We start from the raw sequence: 26,134 nt of genomic DNA on the forward strand, positions 1-26,134 counted from the left end.
CACTTAAATTATCCAAGGAATTTAGGACAAGCTCCAAAGAGGGTATTATATAATCTAACAACTTCAGTGGAAAAAAATAAGTAAATAAATTAAATATAGTAAGGAAGTATTTCCTGGAACTTCCTAATATTAAGATTGAATTCTTCCTGTTGAAATTTAAGTTTACTTCTTAAGAATAGAAGGATTTAACTTGAACTTGGCCAATTTTAGCATATTTATACAACTGGAGCCATGTAGTTCTTCTTCCCTGATTCTGAATGTGAAGATAGTATAACCAAAAGAAATGTAACATTACTGATCCTTCAAAATTTTACCCCTGGGGACGCCTGGGTGGCTCAGTGGGATAAGCCTCTGCCTTCGGCTCAGGTCCTGATCTCAGGTTCCTGGGATCCAGTCCTGCATCAGGCTCTCTGCTCAGCAGGGAGCCTGCTTCCTCCTCTCTCTCTCTCTGCCTTCCTCTCTGCCTACTTGTGTCTCTCTCTGTCAAATAAATAAATAAAATCTTAAAAAAAAAAAAGAAAGAAAGAAAGAACATTTTACCCCTGTTAAAAATTGTTATTACAAAATCATTATGTTGGGGCGCCTGGGTGGCTTTGTCAGGTAAGTATCTGTCTTTAGCACAGGTCGTGATCCCAGCGTCCTGGGATCAAGCAGGGAGCCTGCTTCTCACTCTCCCTCTGCCTTTCCCACTGCTTGTGCTCTTTCACTCACTCACTGTGTCAAATAAACAAAGTATTTATTTTTTTAAAAAGATTTTATTTATTTATTTGAGAGAGAGTGCATGAGCAGGGGGAGGGACAAAGAAGGGGGGAAAGGGAGAAGCAGACTCCCCACTGAGCAGGGAGCCCGATTATGACCTGAGATGGATTGAAGGCAGTCGCTTAACAGACTAAGCCACCCAGGCATCACCGCATCTTGATTGTTTTATTACACATTGTTATTCACTGTTTACAAAGACTCTGTAGTAAGAAAATTAATAGTTACAAAGTATTTAAGAATACCTAATTAAAACATATTTTGGACAGACACAGTATTCTTTTTTTTTTTTTTAAGATTTTATTTATTTATTTGACAGATCACAAGTAGGCAGAAAGGCAGGCAGAGAGAGAGTAGGGGACGCAGGCTCCCTACTGAGCAGAAAGCCGGATGTGGGGCTCTATCCCAGGACCCTGGGATCATGACCCGAGCTGAAAGCAGAGACTTTAACCCACTGAGCCACCCAGGCACCCCCAGAAACAGTATTCTTAAACATAGTATTTTGCATGTGCATGTCATTTTTCATTTAATTCTCAGTTCATGTCAGGGGAGGTTGAGGCACCCACAAATGTTCACAATGGAATATAATAAAGTTTCCCTTTAGAATGTCCTAATCACTTTTGTAATAATTTTTAATGAAAAATTTTAAACACGCAGAAGACTATTTGAAAACTTAAAGAACCTAATAATTGTATATGCTCTCTTTCATTATGGACAGCACATGTAATTATATTTTGTCCAGGGCTAAGGCTGTGGGAGTAGGTATAGGCATTAAATCAATTATATGGGTTTTATAACAAAGTTCACTGTAAATATGAAAATGTTCTGCTTGCTGCCATAGGAGTTTAATATGCCCATTGTTGTCTTTTTGTAACTTTGGGGGGAAAATTCCCAAAAGACCAGGTATCCACTCTGTCTCCTAAGAATTTAAGATCCAGGAAAGGAGTAGAGAAGGAGGAGGGAGTAAGAAAGGAAATTACTATTAATTAGTATAGTAATGAACTGATATGTGCCAAATATAGTACTAGGTAGCCTTGCATGTATTATTTAATCCATAGGACTATTCTGTGAGGTATTACTATTCCCACTTTACAAATCAGGAAACAGGATCAAGGAAAACAAGTAACTTGTTTAGGGATGTGAATTCAATTTTAATTGAAAGCTTTCATGTTCTTTCCACCATGGTTGGATGCATCCTTTTCTGGATCTTTTAAGGTTTAAGAGCCTAAAATATAAGTGATTCATTGAAAGAATTTATGCATAATATATGACATTATGACAATATATGTATCCATGCTCCTCCTCCCCATGCACCTTTACATTTACTGTGATTAATATACGGTAATGTATTACACGCTATAATGTAAATAAAATTTAGATTTAGAACCATGGAATAGATTTGAGTTTTTCGAGTACTTTATGTCTAGTTTTCCCCAACAGAAAATAGGGATAATTACTGCTTCTTTTCCACTTCAAAGAACTGATGTGATAATTAGGGAGCCAAGATTAATCACAACAGGAATAAACTACAATTCCCGAAAGGCTCAAAGAGGCTGACGCCGGTCTGGGACACGGTTCCAGCTTTAGGGCAAAGGTGACCCCTCTGGCTCCCGCGGCCAAGTAGGGAGCAGCGGGTCCTCGCCTCTTCCCTGAGGCATCCAGGGATTTGTAGTTCCCTCAAGGCCATGATCTGCCGTTAGGGCCCGTCTCTCACTACAAGTCCCGTGATGACCAGAGGCGCGGGCAGCGCCTGCGTGTTGAAGCCGAGGGAACCGTGCGGGCGGTGCTACTGGCGGGAGGAGTAAAGATGGCGGTGCTGGGGTCTCCGCCTTCTGCTCCGGGCTGAATCGCTCTGAGGGAAGCTGCAGCGGCAACTGGGGCAGCAATAGCAATCCAGGGGTGGTGAGTTTCAGCAGCAGCTGCGGAGGTCGGAGCAATGGCGGAGCTGGAGCACCTGGGCGGGAAGCGGGCAGAGTCCGCGCGAATGCGGCGGGCTGAGCAGCTTCGGCGCTGGCGGGGCTCGCTGACAGAGCAGGAACCCGCCGAGCGACGAGGCGCGGGGCGGCAGCCGCAGACTCGTCGCGGGAGCCCCAGGGTCCGCTTCGAGGACGGTGCTGTTTTCCTGGCCGCTTGCTCTAGCGGGGACACCGACGAGGTGAAAAAGCTTTTGGCCAGAGGTGCGGACATCAACACGGTCAACGTGGACGGCTTGACAGCCCTGCACCAGGTAACTCCCTTTTCGGTCGGATAGGCGTCGAGTCTCTTACAGATGAGACTGTGACCCCTGCGGGCCGTCCATGGGGAGTGTTAGTGTCACCACCGAGCTCTCCTGCACGGACACTGGTCCTTTGGGGCTAGTCGGTTTCATTCCCGTACAGCTTGCTCCACTAATCAAGTCTTTTTCCGACCCCAGGGTCTCTACCTGAAGTAGTGTCACCCCGCTGCCTGGTCAGTGTTTGTATTTCCCTCCACCTACTTGAGTTGTCATGGTTACTGATGATTTGGTCGCTGGTGTTATCCCTATAGATTAGTCATCTTCACTCTCTAGTAGGTGTGCCTGTACACCATGTCACTCGTATAGGCATCGTCAATGTCATCTGATGCCTTTTCAGAAAATTCAGTTTTCTGTTTGTGTGGCCCTGTTATCTTAGATCATTCAGAGAGTAAACTCCTGTATTAGGTTAAAGGAAGCAGATCTTCTGAAACCATACCTCTTGTTTTGCTGGTTTGTAATGATTCATAAACAGCTAGTGTCTCCCACAGGCTCCTAGAACACCTTTGACCTCTTTGTTATGTGTTTCTTTTTAGGAATATTAAGAGCTTCCTATGGAGAAACTGAATACTTCTGAATACCTACTGAATCACTTATGTTTGTTTGATACTTGTGGAAGTCTTTTTCTTTTCTTTTTTCTCAAAGCTTTTTATAAAAATCATATGCCCTATATATACCTGTAGTATATAGGTTGTGGCTATAACTTAACAGTGGTGTGCTTAGTAATAACACTCTTACTGCCCTCATCTTATGCAACAGTATTCTTACTTATGCAGTAATGTTCAATACATTCTGACTGTCATAACTAACTCCCGCTTCCCTCCCCTAATGGAACTTCATTCCTTATTTTGGTGAGCTGAGAGCTGGTCACCCACTCCTAATCTTTCTTATTTTTTTTTTTCCTGCCGTGTGTACAAAGTAAATGTGTTGGCATGAGAATCCACTTCTAAATAATAATTCCATTTTGTGTCATACCACTTACTGAATGTATTAGCCAATAGCCTAAAATTATCTCTTACCATGTTTGCAACCCTTCTCTTTCAGATGGAAGAACCTTCTCTTCTTTTCATTCTGTTTGTATCTGTTTTTTTTTCCCCCTGTTTATAATTGTGGCCCACCTAAGGTAGGCCCACCTAAGGTAGCAAGCAACATTAGTCGTTTGCTGTTTAAAAATTCTTATGTATGTCTTCCCCTATGTGGATCTCAGTAGTGATTCTTGAAGTAGGTGTGGCAAGTAGTGTTGTAACTCCCATTTTACAGATGAGGAATCTGAAGCTTGGAAAATTGTTACTTGTGCAAGATTAGAAAAGGAACAAGTTGCCCTTAGGCATTGATTTTTCAGACTTAAATTCCAGAGCTTTATATCTCACCTAATAAGTAGCTGAATTGAATATAAATAAGCTAGATGCTAAGAGGGCCATATGCATTAAATTTCTGGACTCTTTGAGAAGGTGAATATTTATTTTTCAAATATATTTGGAATGTTAAGGAGATGGAGATCTGGATTCTGGAAGGAACTGTTTCTTGGGTTCATAGATGATAGAGAAATAGAATACAGCTTTCTGGTCCATGTGCTCCTTTACTGAGTCACCATTCTATCAAAGCACAGTTTTCTTAGTGCAACTCAGGAGCCCTGTTTCTTCTAAGGTGACTCTGCTACCTGAATCTGGTTCTTACGTATACATTTTAGTAATGCCCTGAGAAAAGCACGTGCTTTGAGGTCACTCTGGTAGAGCTTCTTCTCATACAAGGTAACCACTCTTCTGTTCCCTTCTGAAACTGACTTTCTTGGTGCCTTTCCTTCTGTCTTAACTACCGTCTCAAGTTGTGAAATACAACTTCTCTCACTTTATATGCTGTTCACCTTCAGTTATCTCTTGAAACAGGAGAGGAAGGAGATGACAGCTATGAGATTTTTAAAAACAACGACACCTGCATAGGCAATGTAGGGATTTGTCCCTGTTTATGGGCCTGACAGTGAGTTGAATTGAATAGGTATACTTAATACTAGACAAATTCAGCTGAAGATTAAGCTGCTTCAAGATTTGGAGCCAAACAAACCTTCTGTTGAGAAACTATCTCTTTGTTTGAATCCAGACAAGGGGCCTTTATTGGCTCAGGAACTCTTTTACAAGTCAGTTTCCGTGGAGTGACAGTATGTTTCTCCATGCTCTGAAGAACTCTTAAGATACATAAAAGGTTATATTCAAAATGTGAGACTGGAGCTGCCAGTAGCGGAACAACTTACTTTGTGACTGATTGTCCTTCTGTGAAATAGAGAGTGGTACAATTATCTGAATTATTTAGTTAAAATATCCATCGGTTATATAAACACTGTATGAATTATCAGGTTAATTGCTTTCTTTCTCCCTTCTGTTTGGCCATGGCCTCTTGACCAACTGTGAATTACCATCTCGGCATGTTGGAAGAAACCCCCAGGTGATAGTGGTGGTTGATTTTTCTCCTCCCCCAACAAGGTCACAGTAAATGATTTACACTTCAGGTTGTGGTGCCTTGATGCTACTTTTGACGTAGAGATCTTTCTTTCTTGGCAGCCTTTGCTTAGACCACGAGGTGCTTGAGTCAATGATAAGCTCCAGGGGGCCTATTAATAATACTTGAAATAGACTGAGGTAAGAAATATCTCAAAGGTTAGACCTTCTCTGATGAAAGCCTTGGAAACTGATGCAGACTAACTAAACTTGGGTGAGTAAATTGTATATGCCCTTAGTATCCCAGAGTTAACAATGGAAATTAGGCATTACTCTGATTATCTAAGTTGTGAAAGTGTTTGTTTGCTCACAGAGGAATTCCCATTTCATTTATTTATATACACTATCAGTCATGACATATGGGTTAATACAGTTCTGTGTAAGGTGGTACTTCTTAAAATTTCTTTTATTTTTATTTATTTATTTTGCAAGGTTGATTGTTATCACCTATTTTGGTGTCCTTAGTATTACAATCTCGGGTGCTCTAGGTGTAGATACAGGCTCTTAAAACTATATCTGTCAAATTGTTGGGCTGCTGTAAGAGGCAAGTGCTTGTTTTCAGAAAGGAGATTTTCTGGGATTTGTTAGAATGAGTGCCTGCATATTTCTTCAAAACATATTTTAGAGATAGAGAAATAGAATTTTTATTGAATTTATTTTATTGGCGCTTATCTGTGTTGGGTGTAATGGATTCTAATGTCAGTCCACACAGAGATGAGGATGATTCTGTACATGATTCTGTACTTGATTCAGAAACTCAGGTCAGTTTTGTAGTGGTCTCAGAGTCCAAGTTTGGGGACACCCCAGACTGGAATTCAACTCCTAGTATTTTCTGTTATTCTACAGCTGCCTCCATCTGACCCTGTAGCTTCAGGGAGATTAAAATGATCTATCTCTCTACAAGATAGAAACAGATGAGGGAAGGAGGAAAGGCAGAGCAATTTATATTCAGAGTAAGACAGAAGAAGACTAGGATGGTAATGTGTTCAGTTCAGTACAAAATAGTATGTATATGTGCCAACAGGGGTGGTGAAACAAAACTTTGTATTCTTTGTAGTTTATTTTTAAGTAATTTCTCTGCCCAATGTGGGCCTCAAACCCATAACCCCAAGATCAAGAGTCTTGCTCTATCTACTGAGCTAGCCAGGTGCCCCTAAAACTTGTATTCTTAACCCTTTCTCTTTTATTGCAAGTTCGTTACTTATTTCCCTTATAGTTCTGCTTGTGAGATGCTTTACCTCACCTCTGTGTATTGATGAATTCAGTTCAGTGTCAGGACCCAAGTCAATATGGGATTAAGAAGATCCTGTTGGCTTCATTATTGTGGATCTAGAACAGTCATCCTGAGTCATTTAGTAGTTTACCTCTTTCAGTCGGTTATGATGCATCAGACTATGTCAGGCACCTGGCTCCTTGCCTTATGAGTATTAGTCCCAAGTTTCCATGCTATAATGGACCTCAAAGCCAGATTTGAAAAATGGGCTTATTTTTATGGTGGGGTGTTTTTTTTGTTTTGTTTTGTTCTGTTTTGTTTTTGAGTATACAAGCAAGTTACTTTTATTTGTTCCCTAGCCAGATTTTTGTTGCCCATTATTAAAGTCCTTTAGAGTAGCAGTATACTATCATTTGGGTTTATAGAATCTTCTCTGTGAATATTTTTAAATAGGCAAGCTGTCAGTGTGTTTGGTTTAAGCATAATTCTGCTAAAGGTAGAAGGTTGGGTGAGTCTTATTGGTAAATTAAAATTAAGTCATTGTTTGCCTATTTTTATTTTTAAGTATTTTTAAATTAAAGTACACTTTATTAGGATGCTGGATGGCTCAGTCGGTTAAATGTCTGCCTTTGCTTAGGTCATGGTCCCCAGCTCCGAGTCAGGCTCCCTGCTTAGAAGGGAGTCTGCCTCTCTCTCTCTCTCTGCAGCTCCCCTTGCTTGTGCTTGCTTTTTCTCTCTGTCAAATAAATGAAATCTTTAAAAAAAAAGTATACTATATATACAGTAAAATTCACCTTTTTGCATGTAGGGTTCTGTGAGTTGTGACAAGTACATGCAATTGTGTAGCCACTATCGCAAATCAACATATAGAATATTATCATTATCTCCAAGATTTCTTTGTCCTCCTTGTAGCTACCTCCTCCTCCCACCCCCCAGCCCCTGGCAGCCATTCATCAATGTTCTGTTCCCATAACCACAATGCCCTATAGATGAATCGTACAGCATGAAACCTTTTGAATCTGGCTGCTTTCATTTGCTGTAATGCATTGACATCCATCCATTTTTGTCGCATGTGTCAGTAGCTCACTGGTCTTTATTGCTGAGTGGTATTCCAGCATATGGAAGTACTACAGTTTGTTTATCCATTCACCAGTTGAAGGACATTTGGATTAATTCCAATTTTTGGTAATAATGAATAAAGCTGCTAGAAATATTTGTGTACACATTGTTGGTGTGGGCATGTTTCGTTTCACTTTGGTCAAATTCCTAGCAGTGGGATAATTGAGTTCTGTTGCAATGAATGTTTAACACTTTTTAAAAAGATTTTTATTTGTTTATTTACTTGAGAGAGAGGGAGAGAGGGTTAGGAGTAGAGGGAGAAGGACATGCAGATTCTGTGCTGAGCGCAGAACCTGGGGCGGGGCTCCATCCCATGATCCTGAGATCATAACCTCAGTCGGATGCTTAACTGACTGAGCCACCCGAGTGTCCCAGGGAATGCTTGACTTTAAAAGAAACTTCCATAACTGTTTTCCAGAGTGCCTCTTCCATTTTGCATTCCACCTAGCAATGCATGAGTTCTAGCTGCTTTGCAGCCTTACCTGTACTTGGTATTATTATTTTATTTGAGCTATTCTAATAGTTACATCGTGATAAGTCATTTTTAATGACAGTAGTAAGAATAGTAGTAACAGCAGCCGTGGTAGATATGGGGTACTACTGCAGTATTTACTCTGAGCCAAGGACTCTTCTAAGTTCTTTTAATATATTAACTTGTGTGGAATACTCAAAACAACTCATGAATAAGGTACCTTTATTTTTGTCTGGAGTTTATAGAGATAGGGAAACTGAGACACTGCCCCTGGTCACACAGATAATAAATGGCAGAGTGAGAATTTAAGCCCAGCAGTCTGGCCGGAGAATCCATGTTCTTAACTTTATATTGCCTCTTCCTGGACTAAATTACTTCTCATTCTAAAAAAATTAGAAAATGAAATTATAAAAAAAAAAGTTGAAAGTAATTTAAAATCAGGCTACTCAGAGATATATACTACTAACATTTTAGTGTATTCCTTTCAGGGTTTTTATTTTTTAACATTATACTGGGTTCATATGTATGGGTATAAGAGCATATTTACAAAGTTGGTATTATATACTGTCTTCTGATTTTTTCACTTAACTTTCCTTGTAATTGTTTTCTTATATCACTAAATGTGATTTGAAAGTAAAGTTTTTGACATTTGAATAGTATTTGGATATGCTTTACTATATTATCTTCCTTGTTAAAGGTTTTATTAGATTGTTCAATTTACTGCTACTATTGAATGCCTAATAACAGATTCTAAGTCTGTGTTAAAGTGTATGTTTGTTGATAGATATAGTTTCTTCCCTAAAGACTCACAGTCTAGTTTGGAGATAGATAAATCAGAAACAGTTACTTTTAGAGTGATAATTTCTATGATGACAGGGAGAGATGCTTTCCCAAGTGGAGGGACGAAGGAAGACGGTCCATGATGATGGAACAGTGTGGGCAGGGACATAGGAAGAGGAGTGGTGTGCAGGCAGAGGGGACTCAGTGGAGGAGTCCTAATGGATGCATTTGGGGGCTTTGGAAATGGGTGAGGATGACATCCTAGAAGACTTTGAGCATCAAACACCAGGCCAAGAATGCTTGTTGGAGTTCTTAGCAGAAGACTTTTGTGGGTTTGGGCAGGGAAGTTAACCCAACCAAAGCAGCATTAAGGAATATGAGGCTGCATTTGGATTTCAGAGTGAATAGAAAGATGCAGATGAAAGAACCAGCTGAGAGAATGCAGATGAGAAAGGGAAGTATAATACGGTTCTAGCCTGTGAGTCTGAAAGAATTTTGTTACTCCAGTGGATATAGGAGTCAGTCTAATTTTGGACCTAGGAGCTCTGAAGACATCCAAGTAGATATACCCTGTAGGCATCTATGATTCAAAGCTAATCACCACTTCCCTATCTAGGCTCCAGTTTCCTCATATTTAAATGAGAGTTGGTGATTACCATAAAGGTGAGAGTTGAAGAAATGAGTATTGAGGAGGAGAGAATATAAAAGAAAAGAACAAAAAAACACACGATTAAGTGGTAGGCAGAGGATACAGAAGTTTCCATTAGGGCCATAGGAGTATGTGGTGGTCTGACAAAGGCCCCCTCAAAGATGCCCATATCCTAATCCCCAGAACCTGTAAATATGTTACCTTGTATGGTAAAAGAATTTTGAAGATATGATTAAGTTTAGGATCTTGAAGTGGAAGATTATTTTGGATTATCCAGAGGGAGTCCAGTGTAATCACAAGGGTCTTTATGGGAGGAGAGGCAGGCAGGAGAGCAGAGTCAGTGATAGATGTGCTGATAGAAGGAAGCAAGGGAGTGGTCTGAGGAAGGGGCTGTGAGCCAAGAAATGCAGGCAGCCTTTAGAGGCTGGAAGAGGCAAGGAAATGGGGTCTCCCTTCAGAGTCTCAAGAAGGAGTGAGCCCTGCCAAAAATTTGACTTTAGCCCAGTGAAACTGAGTTCAGACTTCAGATCTCCAGATCTGTAAGATAGTAAGTATGTGCTGTTTTAAGCTACTAAGTTTGTAGTGATTTGTTGCAGTAGCAATGGGAAACTAATACAGAGAACCAAGAAAGCACAGTGAAACTAGGGAGGAGTTTCAAGAAATGGATGATTGATAATGTAAAGGGAAATTGAGGGGAAGACCTAAAAAAAAAACAAACAAACAAACAAAAAAAAACCCAAACCAAAACCCGTTGGACTTGGCCATTTATAATCTTGGAAAGAAAAGTTTGATTGAAAGATGTTTTTGAGAGCTTTTGTGGAGATTATTTGAAGTTTTTTCTTATTAAGGATAAGTTAATCTTTCTGTTGATTTTTGGAAAGAAAAAAAATAGATCTGCCATCAGTATGATTCTCAATGTAAATAAGGACCCAAAGTATGTGGGAAGACTCCTAAAAAGCTGGCTTTTGGCTAATTCAAAATAATAAAAATGGTTTCATTATTTATGAGTTAAGAATATTATAGAATATTAAACTTGACTCTGGAAACAAAAAGGTTATAGTCCTATTACTGAAGGGCTAATTAGCTAGTTGAGATTATTTTATTTCCCAGTTCTGGTTTGGCCCATTTCCCACTCATTAGCACTGTCACTGGAGGGTAGCCTTAGGGGAACAGTGATAGGGAGGTTAGGACCAATAAAGAGTTTCTTCTGCCATTTATTCTTTCAAACTCATTTATTGAATGTCTACTTTATGCCTGACTCTGTGCTTCTTGTTGTTACTTAGCAATTCATATATTTTAGAAATGAACTAGAATTTTGGGAATGCTTTCCAGAATAGCTGGTTCCTATTACTTATAATAGGAAATTGGCTACATAGTGATTTTCTATTTTAGCATCATAGCTCTTGGGGATTGGAGGGAGAATCTTGTATTCATCAATATTTGTGATTATTTTCATCTGTGCTTGTGGATTTATACCTTTATACCTAAATATGGTGAAAAATGGAAATTTGGGATCTTTAATAAATGTTTAGTGTTTTAACAGTAGTAATAAATCCAGATGAAAGCTCTTGACCCAGAATTTTATATAGGGCAAGGAAAGCTTGCTCAATTTGTTGACTTGGGGCAGGAGGCTTTGAATGCATTGGGGATTTCTCCCCTACTTTTGAAGTGTAATTTGAAAAACCGTTTCTTAGGAGTGCCTGGCTGGTAGAGCATGTGACTCTTGATCTCAGGGTTGTTAAGTTCAAGCCCCGCATTGGGTGTAGACATTACTTAAAAATAAAATCTTTTAGGGGCGCCTGGGTGGCTCAGTGGGTTAAAGCCTCTGCCTTCTGCTCAGGTCATGATCCCAGGGTCCTGGGATCCAGCCCCACATCGGGCTCTCTGCTCAGCAGGGATCCTGCTTCCTCTTCTCTCTCTGCTTGCCTCTCTGCCTACTTGTGATCTCTGTCTGTCAAATAAATAAATAAATAAAAATTAAAAAAAAAATAATAGGGGCGCCTGGGTGGCTCAGTGGATTAAGCCGCTGCCTTCGGCTCAGGTCATGATCTCGGGGTCCTGGGATCGAGTCCCGCATCGGGCTCTCTGCTCAGCGGGGAGCCTGCTTCCCTCTATCTCTCTCTCTGCCTGCTTCTCCATCTGCTTGTGATCTCTCTCTGTCAAATAAATAAATAAAATCTTTAAAATAAATAAATAATAATAAAATAAAATCTTTTAAAAAATAAAATGAAAAATTGTTTCTTAAATCTTGGATTTTAGATTGTAACCATTAGAGTAAATTTGGGAGACTTGAAGTTTTATCAGGCAACAATGAGTTTATATTCATTTCATGGGTCGATTTAATTAGAAAACTGAATCCTTATTTCTTAACATTGAAAATTGATCTGCATGTGGTTTCTTTTTTTTTAATTAATTAATTTATTTATTTGACCGAGATCACAAGTAGGCAGAGAGGCAGGCAGAGAGGGAGAGGAGGAAGCAGGCTCCCTGCTGAGCAGAGAGCCCGATGCTGGGCTCCATCCCAGGACCCTGAGATCATGATCTGAGCTGAAGGCAGAGGCTTTAACTCACTGAGCCACCCAGGTGCCCCTGTACTTTGCATCTTAAACATTGTCATATTGTGACAATCTTCTGAATCATAGTTTGATGCAATTTTTGGAAAGTATTTTACAATGCCATGCTCGGAATACCCATGACATATATGGTATACAACCTGGCTGTTACTTAGGAATTTTTGGTCTAGTGACCCACTTTCTTTAATTTTTTATAAACCTTTTTATTGTAGAATATTTAAAAATACAAAGTACAAAAGTAAAGAGAATAGTATAAGTGAATTCTCAAAACTTACCAAGTCATGGCCAGTTTTGTTTCATGTATAGGTCCTTTTCTCCTCACACCCAATCTACTGGATTATTTTACAACCAATCCTAGGTGTAACATACTTTTATTTGTAAATATTTCAATATGTATTTCTAAAAGATGGAAGTGTAATAAAAACAATTACAATCTTATTAGTACACCTAAATATTGAACACTTAACTCCCTAAATTATAAAATATTCAGCAGTGTTTCAATTTCCCTGATAGTTCATGGAGTTTTTTTTTTTACAATTGTTTTATTTAAATTAGAATTCATGTAAAGTCTGCATGGGTTCATATGTATCTTAAGATTCTGTTAATTTATACTTTCCTCCTCACTTTTTTTCTCTGTATTTTATTTGTTTAAAAATAAGGGTTGTTTGTACTGTTGTTTCCCACAATCTGGATTTTACTGACTGCATGCTTGTACTGCTAACATGTTCATTTGTCTCCTATATTTTCTGTAAACTGGTAGTCAGATCTAGAGATTTGATCTGATTCAGTTTTGAAGTTTTTAGCAAGAATTCATCATAGGTGGTGGTATATGTTTCTCTTGGGAGGCATATAGCATATAGTGATCTCTTGCTGTGCTTTAATGGCATTGATGGTCTAACAGAATTTTGACACTTCAAGACAGTCTTGACTAGACCTGAATTTTAGTGATTAATTAATTTTTAAAAAGATTTTATTTGTTTACTTGACAGAGAGAGAGACAGCGAGAGAGGGAACATAAGCAAGGAGAATAGGAGAGGGAGAAGCAGGCTCCCACTGAGCAGGGAGCCCGTGATTAGTTCATTTTTATGATTATTATGTTTTCTTGTGTTGACCCTCTAACTGGGATACCAGTGATCAACTAAAATAATTGTGAACATTGTGAATAAAATTGTTAATATAGGTATAGCATATTGACTGTTGGAAGGGTGGATGTGGTACTAGCAAATTTAGATCCGTACTCTTCATGTGTAATATTTGTCAGTGATGATGACAATGGAGTAAGCCCTCTATCACCTCTTCATATCAGTTCCTTTAACTCTCAACTGAAGTTCCCCTTATTTTGAAACAGTGTCCAAAGTCCAGTTCAGTAATATGATTTCTTGTCCCCTAAGATCACTACCAGCCCTTGACCTTTATTAGAAAAGAAAACATGAGGGGCACCTGGTGGTACAGTCAGTTGAGCTCGAACTCTTGATTTTGGCTCAGGTTGTGATCTCAGGGCCCTGAGATAGAGCCATGTGTTGGGCTCTGCGCTCAGCCAAGAGTCTGGTTGGGACTTCCCTGCACACATGCGGGCTCTTTCCCTCTCTCTCTCTCTAAGATAAATAAATAATTAAAAAAAAAAACCCCAAAATAAAAAAACTTGAAAGCCTCCAAAGAAAACAACAACAACAAAAAAGTAAATTGGCTGTACAAGGAGAGACCTTCTCAGTAGGCATCTGGCCTTATAGGGGAGACGATAGGAAGAGAAGGCTCATTCCAAGTGCCACAGTTTTGGGCAGTCAACTGTAGACAAATGATGTGCTCATCTTAGAAAATGGAGGTGACATTTGGAATATTCTTATGGAGGTTGGGCTGGCCGACTTTGTGTTGTACCCTTTGAGGCAGAGGAGAGATCTGCCCTTCTAATTGAACGTGAATTTCACAGTAGAGTATATGGTTTTATGAATTATGTTTTGTTTATATGGGGCATTTCATGAAAAACAGGTTTACTTTCTTTCTGCTTCTCTGCAACTTTTTTGCCAGCTTTCTTATTTTGGTTAGCTGTTTTTGTTCATTTACTTATTTTTTAAGTCAGTTGGCCTAGCTATGAGATACGGCTGCGAAGTGCCAAGGCAGATTGTGTTTGGGTCTTTTGGATGCAGCTTCAGTGTTGTATGATCACGACTCTTGCATTGATTTTCCTCCCCATGTTTAGATTGTTTCCCTTTCACAGTAAATAGCATGAAAAATGAGGTCAAAAGAATGACTCACCTCATTATAAATCACTAGAGGTAATGGAAAATGATTTGAAGGATGACCGAGCTATGTCCCATCTGTGGAGAATCACTGTTGGAAAGCTCCTGCAGCACAGACCCGAGTGAAAAGGCCCCCCAATTCATGTCTCACCAAGTGCCATACTGGGCTAGTATCAGGAAAATGTTACTGCTGAAACTCTTTTAAGTGCTTAGTAGATTTTTTAAATAGGCAACATATTTTTTATTGGCGTCCATTTTCAGGTGAGAGTGGAGACTTGTTTGCCTTGATTCAGTTCTTTCTGTGCTTTAGCAGGATCACCAAGACTCAAAAGTTTTCATAGGGGAATAACTTTGAAATATAATGATTTTTATCTCTCTGTTTCTAGTCAGTATCTAAATTAAGAAGGCTCTTATCTGCATTTTTTTAAATATCAAGAGAAGAGAGAATTCCTGATCTTGTAATGTGCTTCTGTGGTTGGATCTTTAAAAAACCAGGAGTCTTTAAAAATAAAAGAAAGCTCCTTTATTAATTGTTTTTGGCCAGATATTTATTGTATACTTCCTACATGCCAGATCTTTTAGTAGATGCTGGGATACAGCGATGGCAAAGTCTCTGCCCTTAGGGATTCTGCAGTTACTGAGAAACTCATAGTTTTAAAGATATAATCTGGTTCATATTGCTCCCATTTATCATTGAATCCATTTCCTATTATCCTGTTCATAGTAAAAGAGAAAAGGGTATTGATTGTTATCCATAGTTTGCCTTTCTATGTTTTTTAGATTATCAAGTGTTGGTCTTCAGCCTTGTGTAGTTCAGTCCTTAGGCTTCTCTAATCTAATGAACATGACCATCCGTTTAATTTAATTTAATATCAATTTCCAAATCATTAATCATTTGCTATCTCTACTGTGGATTTTTAAGCTCTCCAGCTCTCTTTGGGCTCAGTGATAAGAGTCAATAATGGCTTCAGCCCTGGGGAGAACACTATTAGAGGGCCACTTGAAAGTAGTTGTAGGACTAGTCATTATGTATTTGTTTTGTTACAGGATTATCAAATTCCAGGACCTTATAGCAAAAAGAACATTAGAGGACAACATCTGATCCACCTCTGTCACTTGACAAATGAGAAATCTGAGTTCTAGAAAGAAGCTAAAAGAATGCCATAAGCATAAAACAAATAAAATATAATGAAATGTTTTACTTATAAAACAAATGATCCAGTATCTGCTTGATATTCTTTTCTATCTATGAAAGATAAGTTTGGGAAAAAGTAAAATATTCTCTAAATTCTTTTAAGAACTTTTGAAGAAGGATAATACCCTGTAGTGTATTTCTCTTTTGTAAGCCTCAATATGATAGAATCTTCATGTTATGATTTTTCACATTTCAAGAGAATTAATCTCAGAGTTCTTTTAAAGTACTGATTTCACATTTAATTAAGTCATCTCTGTATTTATTGTTAAGTAACATCATAACATTACAACAAAATTATATAGAGGCGCCTGGGTGGCTTAGTGGGTGAAAGCCTCTGCCTTCGGCTCAGGTCATGATCCTAGGGTCCTGGGATCGAGCCCCATATTGGGCTCTCTGCTCAGCAGGAAGCCTGCTTCTCCCTCTCCCTCTGTCTGCCTCTCTGCCTACTTGTGATCTCTGTCTGTCAAATAAATAAATAGGGGCACCTGGGTGGCTCAGTGGGTTAAGCCGCTGCCTTCGGCTCAGGTCATGATCTCAGAGTCCTGGGATCGAGTCCCGCATCCGGCTCTCTGCTCAGCAGCGAGCCTGCTTCCTCCTCTCTCTGACTGCCTCTTTGCCTATTTATAATCTCTATCTGTCAAATAAATAAATAAATAAATAAAATGTTTTAAATAAATAAATAAATAAATAAAATCTTTAAAAAATTATATAAAAGAAAAAAATAATTCACTAGTACAAGTAACACCATAACAATGAACTTTTTTCATTTTTCTTTGCTTTTTCCCCCCCAGGCTATTAATCTTTACAAATGTTTTACCATGGTAGAAATCAGTGTGTCTTGATTATAGCAAGTACTATTTACTGAGTGCCCACTGTGTACCAAGAGTTGCATTATGCATTTTGCTTTTAAAACTATTTTTACATCAACAACTCTACCAAGTAAGCGGTTTTATTTCATTTAATAACAAGGAAGTAGAATCAGAGAAGGTAATTTGCCCTTTCCTAGGTCTCATTGAATCTAGGTCTGTCTGACTTAGAAGCTTCAAGTTTTCTGCCTAGGTTTTAATGCTTTTACTTTTTTTTTTTTTTTTTTTTTTAGGTTTTTTTTTTTTTTTTTTTTTGAGGAACAGAGAAAGACAGAGTGTGCCTGTGCGCGCATGAGGAGGAGGAGGAGGGGCAGAGGACCCCAGGCTGCTTTTCTGACAGTTCTGGTCCACCTCTCCTTTTAGAACTAATATTAACTTTATTTATTTATTTTTTTTTTAAAGTAGGCTCTATGCCCCACATGGGTCCTGAACTCACCACCCCAAAACTGAGAAATACATGTTCCACCAACTGAGAAAGCCAGGCACCCTTAGACCTTCTGTTTACTTTTAAAAGGCCTCTTAGATCTTTTAGATTCATACCATTTTGGGGTGAAGGGGGAAGATTTCCTTTTTTGCATTCTATTGCTCCTTTGATTTTTTACATTGTGAGAATTTACATCTCAACTCTGTGAAATGATGCACGGCTTCCCTACCTCTTTCACGTCATGGTGTGCAGAAAATGACATTATTTGTATAGCACACTTGGGAGGCGTGGGAGTTTTATATAAAAGTGCATTGTATTTCCCTAACATATCATGATAAAATCTGTTAAAAAATTAAACTTTGGTTAATTGTTAGCATTAAAATCTATTAATAATAAATGGGGCGCCTGGATGGCTCAGTTGGTGGAGCATGTGACTCTTAGTCTTGGGATTGTGAGTGCCAGCTCCACCTTGGGTGTGTAGACTACTTAAAAATAAAATCTTTAAAAAAATTTTTAAAAGGAGACAACTATCATATGATCTCCCTGATATGAGGAAGTGGTGATGCAACATGGGGGCTTAAGTGGGTAGGAGAAGAATAAATGAAACAAGATGGTATTGGGAGGGAGACAAACCATAAGTGACTCTTAATCTCGCAAAACAAACTGAGGGTGGCTGGGGGGAGGGGGGGTGGGGAGAGGGGGGGGGGGGTTATGGACATTGGGGAGGGTATGTGCTTTGGTGAGTGCTGTGAAGTGTGTAAACCTGGCAATTCACAGACCTGTACCCCTGGGGATAAAAATATATGTTTATAAAAAATAAAAAATTAAAAAAAATTTTTTTAAAGGAAAATCACTATTTAAAAAATAAAAAATAAGTAAACCAAGGTGTAAGTCAAGAAATGAATAAAATAAATCTTATTTAGAAACACCTATTAATAGCACATAATGATGATGTTGGTCATAGTGATAATTATGACATACCCATCTTCTAGTTAGAAATATTGTGGAGGGGCGCCTGGGTGGCTCAGTCGTTGGGCATCTGCCTTTGGCTCAGGTCATGATCCCAGCCTCCTGGGGTCGAGCCCCGCATCGGGCTCCCTGCTTGGTGGGAGGCCTGCTTCTCTCTCTCCCACTCCCCCTGCTTCTGTTCCCTCTCTCTCTTGTCGCTCTCTATCAAATAAATAAATAAAATCTTAAAAAAAAATATTGTGGAAAAATTGGAGCAAATTAAATAGAAAACCAATATATTTTACATGTGCATTTAAAACATAGAACTTCACTAGTGTTAAACAGTGGAGACTAAAATTAAAACATAGGCGAAAATGATTCAGTAGGAAGATCAAGGAAAGGGCTATGTTATGGAGTCACTATAGCAAACTCACTGGCAATGGAGTTTTATATACCAAAATTATTATTTCTAAATTTAGCAAGTTTATAGAGGTAGCCATAAAAACTAAATATAACTTTACCTATTTTAAATTTTGATTGGCTGCTAAACATTTTTAATAGTATTAAAAATTCCATTCAAAAAGATCTTTGCGTCATACTTGTGACACATATATGATTGGAAAGACCTGAAAGAAAGTCCTTTAGATTTAAAAAAAAAGAAAAAAGCCCTTTAGGTCAAACAGTTAATAGTTAGCACTCAGTAAATATTGACTCTTATTATTATGTTGAGTTACTATAGCAAAATGGTTAAGATTATGGTTAAAATATACCTGGGTTCTAATCCTGGCTTTGCTTCTTACTAAGCTTTATTATGTAAGCTGCTGAGCAGTGCTGATTCCTAATAGGCATGTAGGTGATTTTCCCATTAGTCTTGAGATGAATACCAGAATCTTTAAGGAGGCCTTCTGATCTGATCTCTATCAGGCACTATATGATCTGATCTCTATCACTATTTGATTATCTACCTGAACTCATTTTTCTTCTTGTTCATTCCACTCCAGCCACACTGGCTTCTGTCCTGTTTCTGAACTCCAGTTGCTGTTCCTGCTAAAGGACCTTGTATCTGTTACCCCTTCTGCCTAGAAGGCTGCTTGATCAGATAATCTGCCTGCCTTGCTTTTTGACTTTCAATAGATCTTTATTCAAATGTTACCTTTGCAGCAAAGCACTCCCTGTCACCGGTCTAAAAATTTCCAATGAACTTTCCTCATTTTCTTATTCTTTTTTAAAAGATTTTATTTATTTATTTGACAGAGAGAGATTACAAGTAGGCAGGCAGAGAGAGGTGGGGGGAAGCAGGCCCCCTGATGAGCAGAGAGCTGGATGCAGGGCTCGATCCCAGGACCCTGAGATCATGACCCCAGCTAAAGGCAGAGGCTTAACCCACTGAGCCACCCAGGTGCCCCTCTCATTTTCTTATTTTTTAAAAATTGAGGTATATATTGCATTTAGTAAAATGCATAGATCTTGTGTACAGATTAATGGGTTTCTGACAGTGTATATTACCATATAACTATCATCCAAATCAAGAAACAGGACATTTTCATCACCCTTGACAGTTACATTTGAGCTCTCCCAGGCAATCACTACTGTGACTCTGTCATTCTGGGTTAGTTTGACTGTTCTTAAAATGGACTAATATATGCTTCTTTATGTTTGATTTCTTGAACTGAACATGTTTTTGAAGTTTATCCATTTTTTGATGTATCAGTAGTTCATTCTTTTTATGGCTGAGTAGCTACTCCATTTTGTGAATTTTTGTAATTTGTTTATCCTCCTGTAGATTGACTTCTGGTTCTTTCTTTCCTTTTTTCTTTTCTTCCTCTTCCTTCTATTATGAATAAACCTGCTGTGACTATTTTTCTACTGTACAAGTCTTTTTGTAGATATATGTTTTCCTTTTTCTGGGTAAATACCTAGAGATGAAATTGCTGGGTTGTAGAGTGTGTGAAATTTTAACTTTATTAATAACTTAAGCTTTCCAATGTGGTGGTACCATTTTACACTACTACTAGTCATGAATGATAGTTGTTTGCTCCACTTCCTTCTTAATTTTTGATTTTGTCAGTCTTTTTGTTCTTGTTGTTAATCTTCTTAATACTAGCCATTTGAGTGTTTGTATATTGCTGTCTCATTGAGGTTTTTTGTTTTCGATTTTTTTTTTTAAGATTTTATTTATTTGAGAGAGAGAGCAGGAGTGAGGGGTGTGGCAGAGAGACAGGGGGAGAGAAAATCCCAAGCAGACTCCTGGCTGAGCCCAGAGGGCTCAGTCCCAGGATCCTGAGATCATGACTTGAGCCAAAAATTAAGAGTTGGATGCCTAGGTGACTGAGCCACCCAGGCTCCCCTCTCACTAAGGTTTTAATTTGGCATGACAAATGATGTTGAACACCTCATGTACTTACTGGTCATTTGGAGTATGTATGTGTGTGTGTGTGTGTGTGTGGTGTCTGATGTGGTGCAAAATCTTTTGCACTTAAAAGTATTTTTTGGTCCTTTTCTTATTGATTTGTAGAAGTCTTTTTTTTTTTTTTTAAGATTTTATTTATTTATTTGACAGAGAGACACAGCCAGAGAGGGAATACAAGCAGGGGGAGTGGAAGAGGGAAAAAGCAGGCTTCCCGCCGAGCAGGAACCCAATGTGGGGCTCTATCCCAAGACCCTGCAATCATGACCTGAGCCGAAGGCAGATGCTTAATGACTGAGCCACCCAGGTGCCCTTTGAATGTTTGAATATTTATGTGCACTCAGGCCTTCATGGAAATGAAGATATAAAGAGTGAGTTAAACTTACCATATTAGGGGCATCCAGCTGGCTCGCTGGAAAGAGCGTGTGACTCTTGATCTCAGGATGGTGAGTTTGAGCCCTATGTTACAGGCAGAGGTTATTGATATAATAAATGCTTGTTTCTGGTTTGTTAAGGTTTTGTTTTTTTTTTTCCTTTAAGATTTATTTATTTATTTTAGAGAGTAAGCACACTCAAGCAGTGGGAGGAACATAGGGAGAGGAATCTCAAGCAGAGCCTAACAACAGGGCTCAATCTCACAACCCTGAGATCATGACCTGAGCTGAAATCAAGAGTCAGATGCTTAACCAACTGAGGCACCCGGGTGCCCCTGTGAAGGTTTTTTTGGTCATTGTTTTTTTTTTTTTTTTTTAAGATTTTATTTATTTATTTGACAGAGAAAGAGATCACAGATAGGCGGAGAAGCCGTCAGAGAAGAGGGGAAGCAGGCTTCCTGCTGAGCAGGCCCAGGATGTGGGGTTTGATCCCAGGACCCTGAGATCATGACCTGAGCAGAGAGACTTAACCCACTGAGCTGCCAGGTGCCCCCCTGTTAAGGTTTTTTGTTTTTGTTTTTGTTTTTTAAGATTTTTATTTATTTATTTGACAGAGATCACAAGTAGGCAGAGAGGCAGGCAGAGAGAGAGAGGGCAAGTGAAGCAGGCTCCCCAGTGAGCAGAGAGCCCGACGCGGGACTGGATCCCAGGCAAAGGCTTTAACCCACTGAGCCACCCAGGCGCCCCACCCCCTGTTAAGGTTTTTAAGAACCGTTTTATATTGCAAAATGTAGTATGCATATAGAAAAGTGTGCATAAAACATAAATATACAAATTAGTGGAGTTTTATAAATAAAGGCTTGAATTACCACCACCTCGGTCAAGAAATTAAAGATTTGCTAATGTTTTAGAGAACAGGAATGGGTATTAATTTTTTAATACTTCTGACATTAAAAACATTAGTTAATAACCTTGGGAAGTTTAAAGGGACTATTGGAGTGATATCATAGATGGTATCCTTTAAAAGTGCTAGTTATCAACTGTAGCTTTAATTGAGGCACTGAAGCTGCCATTATTTTACATTTCCAGGAGGATCTGATTTTCTCCTGTGCTTTGTAATTGATATCCGTCTGTGTTCTCATTATCTGTCCTTGGATGGCTCACGGGTACTTCAAAGTCAATGTATTTTATACGAACTGCTTCTCTTCTGGTATTTCCTGTCTTAGTAAATGGTACCTCCGTCTCTCTACCCAGTTGTTATGTGAAATCTGAGTAACATCTGTGACTCCTTCTTTTCTTGACTGATTTGTTCAGCAGTGTTTATCTAGCACTTACTATGGGCTAGATACTTATTAGCACTGAGGAGGTAATAAGTAACAAAACAGACATGGTATTCTCATGAGCTTACACCCCCATATCCTGTGGATCGCACCTCCTGGAGTGTCTCTGAAGTCTCTCTGCTTTCGTTTGTTCCCCTCACCATGACTGTAGTCCAAGTCATTATCTTTCACCTGGGTTACAGAAATAGTCTGCTGAGTAGTTTCCCTGCTTGTCCTTTGCCTTTCCCAACCATTTCCTGTACTCCAGCCAAGAACAGCTGAACATTTTATACTTTCCTTAAAATCCTGCGATGTTTGTCATTGCTCTGTTTTGAGAAGTGAGAAGTCCATTCTCACTTCTTGCCATTCCCAACTTCAAATTCTGTGCTTCAACAATATTTTATTTACTCAGCTTGTGTTCTGTTTTTAGTACATCTCCGTCTACTTCTCCGATGCCCATTTTTCAGGTCTCAGGTTCAACATCATTATCTCCAAGGAACTTCCCCATAGCTTACCCATACTATGTTTTTTTTCCCATGGTAGGTACTTCTCCTGCATTTTCCCCTTGGTATCTGATAGCATATGTGTCATAGCACTTGTCATATATTTTTCTAGTTTCTCATTTCTTTGGCTGTCTTCCCCTAACCAGACTTCAAGCTCTGGGAAGGCAGGAACTATGCCTACCTTATTTGCCATTGTGTTAACTGCATCTACCACAATATCTATTAAATTTTAGGCACTGGGAATAAATATTTGTTCAGTGAATAAACTAATTAGGGATAGGGGATGGTATCAAGGGAGGAGCAGTGAATTGTTCCAGCCAATAATATAATGAGAATAATCAGAATTGGTATTAGGGTTCATATTTCAAGTCTTTTCCTCGAAGTGTTTTTTTTTTTCTTGGTAATTCATTTTCTGTTTTGGATTTTTTTAATCACTTAAACTTTGGTTGGTTAGGACTTAGAGGGAATTAGGAATTGGATATCATGTTCTTACATCTTTTGAAGACCAAGAGAACAAGAAGGAAAACATAAACCAGGATTTTGGATGCTAAAAATATTGCAGAATTTAGAGCCTTGACCTTCAGGCCGTGTGTCAGTATGATGAGTACAACTGTTAGGAATAAGCATCTCTGATGTAGAAAGTTTTTGCCAAGTTCAGACAGTCTGCTATGTCGTAAGTATTATAGCTTTGGAAATCAGCAGAAAGCAAATCAAAACACTAAATCGAATGGATTGGTAGAAATGCAAGCATTGTAATAAAAATAAAAAGATATTTTTAGCATTGTTTGGGGATTGGTATATAAATGCAGTGTTGTCCATAAAGCTAAGAATTGCATCCTTTTAGAAATTACAATGAATTAAATAAAACTAGTCTGTCATTTATTTGATATAAAAATTATACTGGAAGTTGTTATTTGTAGTAAAGGAGTGTGGAAAGGATCTTTAATGTTTTTTCAATATAATATAAATACTAAATAACGTAGTAGGATAATACCAAACCAGAGTTCATCAGGGACCATTCCTTCAACCTGGCGCTTCTCTTGTTATGGTTGCTGGGAGACTGTTGGTCAAGGACGGTAGATACTTTTGTGCACTGCACTATGCTTGAGGTCTCAGCAGGATAAAAAAAAAATAAAAGAAACCTTTTCTTCCTTCAAGGACTTTATATACTATTTGGTACGATAAGACATAGTTACATGAAAAAAACCAACAGCAACAAAACAAGGTGTTTAAGGTAGAATAATTATAGAATGATTAGACTAGATAATTAGTACAGAGGTTTTGAAGAAATAGGGGTTACTGTCAATGGGAAAGGCACTTTCCTGGCAGGTTGGCATCTCGTAACTACGTATTGAACAGATTGGATATTTTGGAGCAAAGAAGTAATGTGAAAAGAGTAGTAATTTAAGTGATTAATTTGGCAAAATTGTATTGAATAGATTGATTTGAGGAGGGAGAAACATAAGATGTGTAATAGCTTATGATCTGGCAATAGTGAAAGGGGTTGGAGAGAACAGTAAATTGTGAAAAGGCATTTAGGAAGGATACAGGATATTGAAACTTACTGGATATAGAAAATAGAAGGAGAGGTCAAAAACAATTTTGAATTTTAAGAATAATACTGAAATTCAACAAATATTTATTAAGCATCTATTCCTTACCACATACTGAACTAGGTGCAGAGAAAACATGGTAAGAAAGACAGTCTTCTTTCATTCTGCACTAAATTCTAAATTGAAATGGGGAAGGCAAGAAAGGAAGCTGATTTGGAGCAAGAGTAGAGCTTAGTCTTAGGTTATGAATTAAGGATAAGATATCGAACGGCTAATATGCACTGAACAGTTGGAATTTAGAGAAGAGTTTAGGATCTATGAGATAGATTATGAAGTTAGAACCAGCTGGGCTCCCAGGCCACTAGTCATCACAACTGTCCTTTTGTAAGTGCCCTCGACTTTCTTTATGGTTTGTCAAGTTCACAGTCCTTACCCTGCCTCTTCCCAGTCCTTCTCTCTCTCTTAAACTGCTCAGCAGTGCTAGGTAAAATTTTAGAATATTTCTTACTGGCTACATGACAGACATACTGATTTTTGTATTAAAGAAGCAGCACAATAGAGTGGTTCAAAGCACAACTTTGGAGCCAGACCATCTGGATTTGAGTCTTGGTTGTGTCACTTGCTACCTTAGGCAAGTCACTTCATCTCTCTGTGTCTCAGTTCCATCTCACGTGCAATGAGAACCATAAGAGTGTCAAACACATGGAGTTGGTATGAGGGATAATTGAGCTAATCTATGTAAAGTACTCAGAACACTGTCTCGGCACACAGAGTGCTTGTATATGTATTTGTTAAGTAAATAAATTGAAACGCCCTCCTTTGGGCCCTCATTACCACCTACAAATGTTTTAATCATCCCTAGTGGCTCCATATCTAACCACATCTTTCCTTTCTTTCCTGTTAAGACCTGACCTAATCATCATCTACTCAACAAACAAAACAAAACAAAACAACCCACATCCAGTACGCTCTTTTCCACCTCCAAAATGTCCCTGTTGTCATTTCTTCTCCCCTCCTTTCAGGGGCTAGTATCCTCCTTCCCCACCTCTTCCATGATATTACTAGATCAGTTATGTCTTCACTTTCTTCTCCTCTGCTTTCTCCTTCTTTTCTTTAAAATCCCTCAAGTTGGGGTGCCTGGCTGGCTTAGCCAGTTAAGTGTCTGCCTTTGGCTTAGGTCATGACCCTACGGTCCTGAGATAGAGCCCCACTTTGGGCTCGGTGCTCAATATGGAGACTGCTTCTCCCTCTGCCTCTCCCCCTGCTTATGCGCTCTTGCTCTCTCTCTCTCTCAAATAAATTTTTTTAAAAAAGAATCCTAAAAGTAAATAAATGAATGAATAAATAAATAAAAATAAAATCCCTCAAGTTGTCTCCATTCTTAGAAATAAAAATGACATGGGGTGCCCAGGTGGCTCAGTCGGTCAAGCGTCCAACTCTTGATTTTGGCTCAAGTCATGACCTCAGGGTCATGGGATCAAGCTCCACCTTGGGCTCCACGCTGGGCCCTGTTTAGGATTCTCTTTCCTTCTCCCTCTGCCCTTTCCCCCCACCTCCCACTTGTGCTCTCTCTACCAAAAAAAAAATAAATAAATAAAAATAAAGAAAAGAAAGGAAAAGAAAAAAGAAAAAAAATGACCTTAACTGGACTTACTGTGGTGCTCATTTTGCAATATATACATATATCAAATCATACTGTATACCTGAAACTACTATAATGTTATATCAATTATACCTCAATAAAAAAATACACAGATAAAAATTACTACCAAAACCACTTTTTTTCTTAACTCTTGCTTTCAAACTACTGACTTCTCTTTCTGTCCTTTCTCCTCGGATTCTCTAAGGAGTGGTGTTTACCTACTTCGATTTCTGTCATTCTACTGATAACTGCTTTCTTGCAGGTCACTACAGACTTCCTAAATACCTTCCATACCTTCTTAGTTCTTTTCCTTTGGGACCATTTTATGGACCTTTGGGAC

The 26,134-nt window shown here is 38.7% G+C and overlaps 1 protein-coding gene across 6 annotated transcripts in view; it reads left to right on the forward strand.

The window, feature by feature from the left end:
• Window positions 1-2,529: 2,529 nt before the first annotated feature.
• The window catches only part of PPP1R12B (protein phosphatase 1 regulatory subunit 12B), a 215,933-nt gene continuing 192,328 nt past the window's right edge, over window positions 2,530-26,134 (forward strand). For all 6 annotated transcript variants that reach the window (XM_059413108.1, XM_059413106.1, XM_059413107.1 and 3 more), the window contains exon 1: window positions 2,530-2,983. In XM_059413108.1, the coding sequence (XP_059269091.1) occupies window positions 2,693-2,983 (291 nt within the window). In that variant the 5' untranslated portion in view covers window positions 2,530-2,692. The remainder of the gene's footprint in view (window positions 2,984-26,134) is intronic.

Source organism: Mustela nigripes, chromosome 10 (assembly GCF_022355385.1).
Source record: "Mustela nigripes isolate SB6536 chromosome 10, MUSNIG.SB6536, whole genome shotgun sequence".
NCBI classification, from domain to species: Eukaryota; Metazoa; Chordata; class Mammalia; order Carnivora; family Mustelidae; genus Mustela; species Mustela nigripes.